The sequence below is a fragment of the Pseudophryne corroboree genome, chromosome 2, assembly GCF_028390025.1.
Source record: "Pseudophryne corroboree isolate aPseCor3 chromosome 2, aPseCor3.hap2, whole genome shotgun sequence".
NCBI classification, from domain to species: Eukaryota; Metazoa; Chordata; class Amphibia; order Anura; family Myobatrachidae; genus Pseudophryne; species Pseudophryne corroboree.
In genome coordinates, this window is record NC_086445.1 from 284,778,543 (window position 1) to 284,789,657 (window position 11,115).

The 11,115-nt window shown below is 44.9% G+C and overlaps 1 protein-coding gene across 4 annotated transcripts in view; it reads left to right on the top strand.

Moving 5' to 3' along the window:
* Positions 1–5,943, top strand: part of ELF1 (E74 like ETS transcription factor 1) — a 293,243-nt gene extending 287,300 nt beyond the window's left edge. For all 4 annotated transcript variants that reach the window (XM_063952879.1, XM_063952880.1, XM_063952881.1 and 1 more), the window contains exon 9: positions 4,357–5,943. In XM_063952879.1, the coding sequence (XP_063808949.1) occupies positions 4,357–4,963 (607 nt within the window). In that variant the 3' untranslated portion in view covers positions 4,964–5,943. The remainder of the gene's footprint in view (positions 1–4,356) is intronic.
* The last annotated feature ends 5,172 nt before the right edge of the window (positions 5,944–11,115 follow it).

Consider the following 11,115-nt stretch of genomic DNA (forward strand, 5'->3'; position numbering starts at 1 on the left):
TGGTGGTCCCCAGTCCCCACAATAAAGCAGCACACTGAGCACAGATATGGAGTGTTTTTCAGGCAGACAACGTATACTGGTGGTCACTGTCAGCAAAACTCTGCACTGTACTCCTGCTATATAATACAGCTGCTCCCCAGTCCCCACAATTAAGCAGTGTGAGCACAGATATATTATGCAGCACACTGAGCACAGATATGGAGCGTTTTTTTCAGGCAGAGAACGGATAAAACTGGTGGTCACTGATCAGCAAAACTCTGCACTGTACTCCTCCTAACAGCTGCACCCCAGTCCTCCCCACAATTAAGCAATAAAGCAATCAAGTTCAACAATAAACGGAGAGGACGCCAGCCACGTCCTCTCCCTATCTTCTCCAATGCACGAGTGAAATTGGCGGCGACGCGCGGCTGCTTATATAGAATCCGAATCTCGCGAGAATCCGACAGCGGGATGATGACGTTCGGGCGCGCTCGGGTTAGCCGAGCAAGGCGGGAAGGTTCGAACCTGCCTCGGACCCGTGTAAAATGGGTGAAGTTCGGGGGGGTTCGGTTTCCGAGAAACCGAACCCGCTCATCACTAGTTTTTAGAGACAGCCACAGGCACATTCATCAGAGACCTGAAGAATGAGCCTGATAGCCTCAATCAAATCAGGGACATCCACCAGTGACTTCCCTTCCCCATCAGAAGCATCTGAGTCAGTGTCTGTGGGGTCAGTATATGCACCATCCTCCTCAGAGGATGTGTCCGGGACAGCGGTGGATTGTGAGGATATAGCGGCCCGTTTAGAAGACGCCTTAGTCTTAGGTGGGCGAGAGGGAGATTTATTTTTAGTCAGCGATCGGTTCAAGTGCTGTAACTGTGTTGAGATTTGATCTGCCCACGGCGGATTGACTGTAGGGACCATAAATTGCTGCACTGGCATAGGAGGTCCCACGGGGGGCGTAAGTTTAGTTACCAGCGTATTCAACAACGTGGAGAAGGTAGCCCAAGGTGGGTCATTAGTTGCCCTCGGTACCACAGACCCACTGGGAGGTAAGGAACCCCCTGAACCTGAACTCTCTGCTGCCATGTTTTCCTCAAAAGTGACTGCAGCATCACCACCACGCAATGTGGGAGAAGCCCCAGTTCCATTGCCTCGTGTAGCTGACATAATGATAAGCACAATATCAGGCAACCTAGTACAATCTTAGCAGCGATATACCTAGCAAGACTAGTGTGACTTTCCTGTCAGCACAAACTGGGAATCCAAGAGATATATGGTGACTATAAATCACAAAGAAAAATACATAGCAAGTATATCTTGTGAAATACCTATATCAGTTAATAAACCTGACGCACTTAGCCCCCTCGGGTTACAGAATATAGGAGTAGCAAGCTGAGTGAAATATATGAGATGGCAGCCACACAGCAGCTACATGCACACACACATGTATAGTCACAAGTGTACAATGCAGAAATTATACTAAACCATAAAACTGCACTGGACTAGCAATACAAAGTAATACTCAGTATAGCTATATATGTAAATAGAAGATATAACAAAACACAGTACGTACTGGATGTATATCACAGGATGTTTGTACCCCACAACCCTAAATGTATGCACTCTTTCTTAACTAACACTGTCCCTTGACAGGTAGAATACTTAAGTGTCCTGTAAAATGCACAGCGCTGGCGAGCAGGCGGCTTTACCGAGGAGGATTTGCCCCAGCAGTCCCAGGAACAGCGCAGCTCCGTGCAATGGCGGCTGACAGGGAGTGAGGGAGAGATATGCGGCTGCCCTTTACAGGGTCCACGCCAGCGCGCGCGGCCCGCCTCCTACGGCCGTGCCGGATCGCGATAACAGCGGGCCAAAGAGACCTCTTGCCTCCCCTTGTACCTGCGGCCACGCGATCCTGGAGGGCAGCGGCGAGTGTGTGTGACTGACCAAAAAAGACACCGGCGCCTCCGCTGTAGTTACCCGGCAACCAGGGCGCGGGAGTATACAGCGCCGCTGGGGGAGTGATGGAGCTGCAGCAGAGGATGTCTGACTGACATTCATTAAAGCTGCAGCCCTTGAAGTCTTCAAATTTCTTCTTTTCTTCTGAAATTAGCTTATAATATGGGCTGCAGGAGCAGCCCCCCTGTTGATTGCCTGCTTACTGCATGGCACCAACTTACAAACTGAGCTCCTGTGCACGGATGCGGGGTTATAGAGGAGGCGGTGCTGTGCATCTTGGGAACAGTCAAAGCTTTAAGCCTGTTGGTGCCTCGGATCAAGAACCTACTTTACACCCCGATGTTAATCCTTGTGGAGCCCGCAGCAGAAATATCATTTGATTACCGCCCATTGCTGGCAATTGCACAATTTTATCTCAATTGCCTGTTTTCTAATGTGTTTCAAGTATTTCTTATCATGTGAAAGGTGTAAAAAAGCAGATAAAGTGGGATATTTATTAAAGCACGAAGAGAGATAAAGCTGTGAGAGAAGAAGTACCAACCAATCTGCTCCTAACTGCATTTTTCAAACAGCCTGTAAAATGTAAGGGAGAAGCTGATTGGCTGGTACTTTATCTCTGACAATTTTGCCTCTCCTTGAGCTTTGATAAATTCCCCCCAGAGTGCGAACAATTCCTTAAAATCCCCTTTTACAAACATAGATTTAAAATATACTTCACATAGTTGTAGCTTATATATGGGCAATCACTATTATCTTTAACTTTTATTTATTTATTTAACAATATTGCACTCAATGTTGCACTGCTAAATCAGTAAGGATGCCAAACATCAACTGGTGAAATCTAAACCACACTGAACCATCTTGGTTGGCTAGCACTAAGAATATAATGTCTGTGGAAACTGGCACAATGGTGCTCTGTACTGTGAGCTACCATAGCAGAATGATGATAACACATATCAGGTTCTCATAGCTTATAATGGGCTAAACAATCTCCTATTAACAGCAAGAAGTACAGTTTTTATAGTGTTTTTTAAACAGTGAGGTTTGCTATTGTTTTGTTCACTGTGAGTGTGCAGTCCTGTAGTTAAAGATCTCATCAACTAGCGTTAAAGCACTATTAACAACACCTCAATATATGTTTAATGGTTCTTTAAACTGCATTTGAGAAAAAATTCTGAAACCGTTTTAAGTTTTGTGTAGATTTACAATTTTTTTATCACAGTTTGGACATAATCCTCTACATAGAATGAATAAGCAGGGTGCTCTTATGGCCCATACACACGGTGAGATTCGGGCTATGCCGGATTCTCACTATGCGACGGGGGCTAGGTCGGCACATAGTCAGTATTGCAAGCACATTCATTATGTGCTTGCGATACGGACTATGGCCCTCATTCCGAGTTGATCGCTCGCTAGCTGCTGTTAGCAGCATTGCACACGCTAGGCCGCCGCCCTCTGGGAGTGTATTTTAGCTTAGCACAAGTGCGAACGAAAGGTTAGCAGTTCTGCTATTAAATATTTCCCTGCAGTTTCTGAGTAGCTGCAGACCTACTCCTAGATTGCGATCACTGCAGACTGTTTGGTTCCTGGTTTGACGTCACAAATGCGTTCGGCCAGCCACTCCCCCGTTTCCCCAGGCACGCCTGCGTTTTTACCTGACACGCCTGCATTTTTTAGCACACTCCCGGAAAACGCAAAGTTACCACCCAGAAACACCCACTTCCTGTCAATCACTCACCGATCAGCAGTGCGACTGAAAAGCGTCGCTCGGACCTGTGTAAAATTGCATAGTTTTGAGTAAAAGTACTTTGCGCGTGCGCACTGCGGCGCATGCGCAGAAATGCAGATTTTTGCCTGATCGCTGTATAGCGAAAAACTGCAACGAGCGAACAACTCGGAATGTCCATCTGTGTGCGATTTTGGCTAAGTGTCAATTTTGACTATCTCTTCTATAGAGATAGTCAAAATTGACTTGCCTGCAGAGTCTGTCTATTCTTGCGATGCCGACCGCGTGGGACCGCGCATCGGCATCGAATCGGGATCGCAAGGTGACTTTCACCTTGCGATCTGCACTATTCTTACGATTTTGACTATATAGTCAAAATCGTAAGAAAAAATCTCACCGTGTGTACACACCATTAGGGAATTTTATTTATTTTATTTATTTATTAACAGTTATTTATATAGCGCACACATATTCCGCAGCGCTGTACAGAGAATATTTGGCCATTCACTGTTATTGTTTTATTTTTGTTTTTATTTGTTTTGTTATTTTTAATATTGGGGAGGCAGAATAGTGCTGAAACTGTAGATATTTATACTTGTGAAGTAAAGAAAGCATGGTTGTAAATTATGTTGGAAAAACTTGCAATGGATTTTTTCCTTTAAGTAATTTTCATGTATCTTCGTCTTTTTAGGTCTTACCAGTCTCCAGGTCAGGTTCCAGTAGTGGTTTCGCCTGGCAATCAACAGATGCATACTGTAACACTCCAAACAGTGCCCCTCACCACAGTTATAACAAGCACAGACCCAGGGGCTGCAGCGGGCTCGCAGAAATTCATATTACAAGCCATTCCTTCAGCACAGCCGATGACCATCCTCAAAGATAACATGGTGCTACAGTCTCAGAGAGCTTGCTCACCTCCAACGTCCATTGTTCTGAGCTCCAGCCAGGTTCAGCAGGTTCTCAATGGCAATGTTCAAAGCCTTTGTAATGGAACAGTCAATGTGCCTTCATCTCCAGCCTTCAGTGCGACCACTCCAGTAATGACCTTCTCAACCAGTACTTCCCCTCTGGTCAACCAAACTCCAGGCACAGTCATCACATCAGTAATCAAATCGCCTGAATCCAAACAAACACTTTTTCCATTTAACAATTTGCACGAAGGCACAGCAGAGATAGCTGAGCAAACTGAGCAGAAATACCAGCCACCTTGTGTTTTGGTGGTTACCAGTCCAAATGGTTTCTCAACCCAGATGGAAATCAAACAGGAAAATGACCAATGGGAATATGACTCAAATTGATGAAAAGAAGATCTATATATTTAATGTTCTCCAAATGTGATGGGCTCTTCCTCAATACTATATTATATATATATATATACGTTCTTGAAAGCACATCTCTCTCTTTCTCTCTTTGTAGCTATATTTGTGTGTGTGTGTGTGTATGTGTATATATATATATGTGTGTGTGTGTGTGTGTATGTATGTGTATATATATATATATATATATATATATAATAGGGCTCCTATTATGCAATACCACAGCAGTAAAACTGTTAATTTATCTTCATCTGTTTTTGATCTTTAGCTTTTTAACTTTCCAGACTTGCAGTCAGGAAAGAGAATAAGACTTCCACTTGGGTGTTCTGCTAGTTCCCTGACCCCCATGTTGAAGGAATGTGCCTTTCGTGCCACGAGGACAAGATTTTACTGTCTTAAATGCACATATCGTTATGCAAATATTGACAATCTTTCAATGTGTTCAAATAAGCTGTGTTTTCTGTAAATTCTATTTTGTTAGACTGTAAATAAGATAAACCAATACAGCTTTGCATTTTTAGGTACAGACGTTCCTTCTGTATCTTGTCACTGATACATGACTACTTAAGAGCCAGCAAATAATAAAAACCCTATAAAAATAATATGTAACGTCACTGATGTTTTTGCACTGTTATAAAGGCATTTATTCCCATTCTGGTCTGCATTTGCTCTATGTAACATTAATGTTTAGCAATAACTACTGTGCCTTTTGTTTAATCCAGCTATACATTGCATTAAAATATTGCAGGTGATGTGAAAGCGATGTAATGGTATTGAGGAGCTTTTTTTTTATTGTAAATAATGTATATTTACTTAAAACTCTGAAAAAAAATTGCTAAATCTCAAATGAATAAAATAATTTCTGCATCTTCAGATATATTCCAACAAAGAAAGTTAATTTTTATAGACTGGAGAGATCAATATATGTTTAGAGTTCAAATGTTATACTTTATGTATTGATAGAGAATGATTTTGTATTTAAAAAAAATTTAAACTGTTGAAATATCTTTCAGCCTGTTTTTGTATTTTCATTGGTTTATTAAGAAAATAAATCATGTTCACAGAAAATCTTTTCAGATGCCTACTTGCATATTGTAATGACTCTTTTGTATATGAAGGAATATAGGGGGTAATTCTGAGTTGATCGCAGCAGGAATTTTGTTAGCAATTGGGCAAAACCATGTGCACTGCAGGGGAGGCAGATATAACATTTGCAGAGAGAGTTAAATTTGGGTGGGTTATTTCATTTCTGTGCAGGGTAAATACTGGCTGCTTTATTTTTACACTGCAATTTAGATTTCAGTTTGAATACACCCTAGTCTGCCCTTTTAGGGTTAGAGTTGGATTAGGGGTTTTGTTAGGGTATTAGGGTCAGGATTCAAATTAAGGGTAAAGGATGGGGTGTTAGGGTGGTGGTAGTAGTAGTAAGTGTGAGAGTTTTGGGTATTAGTGTTCGGGTTTAAAATGAAGGGTGATATTTAGTGTTTGGGGTTAGGAATAATAATTTTATTTGTATAGCTCCCTTTCTCCAATAGAACTTAAGGATGAGGGTGAAGATATTCGGGTTTAGGGTTTTAGTGTTAAGGTATTAAGATTAAGGGTGGTGGTTAGGATAAACGGTATTAGGATGTGAGTTAGGGTATGTGGACAGATACTCACGGCCAGGTCACCAAGGTCCAGCTGGTGAGAGAGTGTCCAGGGTAGAGAGCAAGAGCCATACTTACCGTACTCTGCGATAATAGGTACTTATCATAGTAACAGAATTTGACAGTAGATAACCATGTGGCCAAGTTAGTCTGCCCGATTAGGGTGCAGTTAGTGTTAGAATTGGATTAGGGGTTTGGTTAGTGTTACGTTCTCTGTGCTTAGAACGTGAGCTAGTGAGTGGTTAAGTCCCGAGCACAGGAACGTGATGCTGTAAAAGGACAAGGAACAGCAGTAACCCCTAGGACCCTACCTCCGTTGTTTCACCCGCGTGGTCAGTCTACGCCTGCGAGACTATGTGTTCTTGGGCCCACGGCAGCCGCGTTTGAAGGACGGATTAGGTCTGCCCAACTCCGATACCCCCGGTCTTAATATGAGACAAGGCGTAAACTGAGACGGGATGATAACAAGGGGACCTCTAACTAAACAAAACTCAGAGCTAGGGGCTACTACAAAACTAGAAACTAAACGTATGTGCGGCACGCCGCCAAAGGAAAAGGACAACAAAGGTACTACTGTCCACACCCTACACGGCACCGTCGTGTACCGGGGAGGACAGCTTGGGTGGAAACCTCCGCAAAAACACCAGCAACAAGTTTAACCAAAGAATACTGCGGCCTAGGCCGCAAGACGCGGCAGAAGCCGCTACTCACTACACCGGTAGAGTAACCACAAGTGAACGAGAACCCCGAGATGATAGGCACAGGTTTCAATCGACTGGAGGGCTGGAAAGACTCCCACGACCGGCTTCTGAACACCAGGACTCAGGACCACTGGGAACAGAGTAGACCAGATAACAGCACGCTGGACTAGGAATTCTCCAGAGCAGGAACAGCTCACAGGAAGCTATCACCGGCGTCTGTGTAAGGCACAGAGGGAGAATAAAAGAGGTGTCTGTACCAATAGCTAAAGAGCACCTAAATTGATGATGTCGTGCAGCTGCCCTGCTGCACGACCACATGCTGACAGGTGATTACTTAGATAGCAACGGGGAACACGGCCGCTTGTGGCGTCCCCGTTGCTATGGACCCGGCGGCTCAGCGTGCACGGCGTTGCCAGGCGCCGTGCGGGGACAGGAGGAGGCGCGGCGGCCGTGATGCGCCGGGGCCGTTGCTTAGCAGTACCCCCCCCCTTGAGGAGGGGTTAAGGAACCCCTATATCCGGGATTTATGAGGAAATTCCTGAAAGAACAACCTCTTAAGTCTAGGGGCATGTAAATCCTTGTCCAGGACCCAAGACCTTTCCTCTGGACCGTACCCTTTCCAGTGAACCAAAAAATAGAGCCGACCACGAGAAAATTTAGAATCTAAGACCTTCTCCACTAGGAGTTCTTGTTGACCCTGAACATCCACCGGAGGTCTACCCTGGAAAATTCTCAGAGGAAATCTCCTGGAAAGGACACATGGCTTCAATAGAGAACAATGGAAAATGTTGCCGATTTTAAGTGACTTTGGCAACCGTAGACGAAAAGCCACTGGATTGACTTTTTTGACAATAAGGAACGGTCCAATAAATCTGGATCCCAATCTAGCCGAGGGTTGTCTGAGCTTGATGTTGCGGGTTGACAACCACACCTTATCCCCTACCTTAAATGTACGTGGGCGTCGGAACCTATCAGAAAAAAAATTCTCCCGAAAAGCAGCCTTCTTAAGGGCAAGGTGTACTTTTTTTCCAAATAACTCTGAGACGGGAGGTTAAGGACAAAGAAGAAGCCGGATGATGGGGAGTAAAGGAATTGGCTCTAGGGTGAAAGCCCAGGAACGAAAAGAACGGAGACTCCTTGGTGGGTGAATGGCAAGCGTTATTGTAAGCGAACTCGGCCAGAGGAAGAAAATCTGACCAATCGTTCTGAAGTTTGGCAGTATAAAGACGTAAATATTGTTTTAGTGACTGATTCACACGTTCAGTCTGCCCGTTAGACTGTGGGTGGTATCCAGACGTTAAACAGAGTTTCATGTTTAACGAGGCACAAAAACGTTTCCAAAAATGAGCAATAAACTGTGGTCCCCAGTCAGAGACTATATCCACGGGTAAACCATGAAGCCTGAAAACATGGCGGAGAAACAGAACTGCCAGAACTTGTGCGGAGGGTAATCGGGGTAAAGCAATGAAGTGGGCCATTTTGCGAAAACGGCCCACAACTACCCAAATTACCCCGGAACCCGGATGAAAGAGGAAGATCCACCACGAAATCCATGGAAATGTGTGACTATGGCTTGAGTGGAGTTGCAAGAGGCATGAGTTGCCCGACTGGCAAGGATCGGGACACTTTGTGCTTAGCACAATCCTGACAGGAAAGAACAAATTCCCTAACATCCTTGGACAGATTAGGCCACCACACCGAGCGAGAGATTAACTCCAAGGTTTTAGCAATACCAGGATGACCAGCAACCTTACTATCATGAAACTCTGCGAGGACACTGCCTCTCATGCGCTCAGGAACGAAGAGACGACCAACAGGAGTATCACTGGGAGCCTGCTGCTGAACCTGGATAAGTTGTGTGAACAAATCCTGTGTGAGACCGGCACGGATGACGGACGTTGAGATAATGGGAGTTGCAGAAGAGTGGTTATTGTGAGCAGGAAGAAAACAACGAGACAGGGCATTGGCCTTGGTATTCTTAGAACCGAGCCTGTAGGTGATGATGAACTTGAATCGTGTAAAAAACAACGCCCAACGAGCCTGCCGAGCATTTAGCCTCTTTGCTGATTCAATATACTGTAGATTCTTGTGGTCAGTGAACACCGTAATGGTATGCTTCGCTCGTTCAAGCCAGTGCCTCCATTCCTCAAAAGCCCATTTGACTGCCAGCAACTCTCGATTACCAACATCACAGTTGGATTCAGCAGAGGATAATTTCCTGGACATGAAGGCACAAGGGTGTAACAACAGAGACTTAAGGTCTTCCTGAGAAAGAATGGCTCCCACTCCAACCTCTGAGGCGTCCACCTCGACAATAAAGGGAAGATCAGGGTTGGGGTGTCTGGGACCTGGAGCTGAGACAAAAGCCTGTTTTAGGGCCCGGAAGGCAGACTCGGCTTGAGGCGACCAGTTGGACGGATCGGCTCCCTTTCTTGTTAACGCCACAATAGGAGCAACTAAATCTGAAAAGGCATGAATAAAACGCCTATAATAATTTGCAAAACCCAAAAATCGCTGGATAGCCTTCAAGTTAGTGGGTTGCGTCCAGCTTAGAATAGCCTGGAGTTTCTTAGGTAGCATAAAAAAACCCTTTGGAGAAATAATATACCCTAAAAAAGACACCTCAGTGATGTGGAAATCACACTTCTCCAATTTCGCGTATAAATGGTTCTCCCGCAACCTTTGAAGCACTTGCCGCACATGAAAACATGCTGTTCAGGAGACTCAGAGCAAATTAAAATGTCGTCCAGATAAATGACCACGAGCTTCCCTAAAAAGTTGCGGAGGACGTCGTTTATAAGATCCTGAAATACCGCAGGAGCGTTTGACAGCCCGAACGGCATCACAAGATATTCGTAATGTCCGGACTGAGTACTGAAAGCTGTCTTCCACTCATCCCCAGATCTTATTCGGATGAGGTTGTAGGCTCCTCTGAGATCGATTTTGGAGAAAATAACCGCAGTGCGGAGCTGATCAAACTACACCAAAATCAACGGCAAGGAGTAGGTGTTTTTAATAGAAATCTTATTCAAGGCCCGATAGTCTATGCAGGGTCTTAGGGATCCGTCTTTTTTCTCTACAAAAAAAAACCCTGCACTTAACGGAGATTTCGAGGGCCTAATAAACCCCTTCTTCAGGCTCTCCTGTACATAGTCATCCATGGCCTTAGCCTCGGGGCCAGATAAAGCATAAAGTCTCCCTTTTGGCAGAGTGGCACCAGGAACAAGGTCAATGGCACAGTCATATGACTGGTGGGGTGGCAGGATATCAGCGTTACCTTTAGAGAAAACATCAGCAAAATCCTGATATACTGAAAGTATGAGTCCCGGAGTAGCAACCGCGACCCGGACTGGACGAGAAATACACCCTTTAACACAGAAGGAATCCCACTGGGAAATTTCCCCAGACCGCCAATCTATGGTGGGATTATGAAGGGCAAGCCAGGGGTGACCTAAGACGACCGGCACAGCCGGACAATGGGTGAGATAGAACTTAATTTTTTCAGAATGTAAGGCCCCCACTGTCAGTTGTACTGGAGGGGTCCGGTGAGTAATTACCCCATTAGAGAGTGGACCATCATCTAGTCCGTGCATAGTGATAGAACTATCTTATTGGAGCTGCGGAACTCCCAAAGCTTGAGCCCAAGCAAGATCCATAAAGTTCCCGGCAGCTCCGCTGTCAATGAAAGCTGAAACAAATGAACTGAGACTACCATAATAAATGTTAACAGGTATTAACAAGGAATCATTTGAGGAGATTAACTGCAGACCCAAGTGAACCCCCTCAC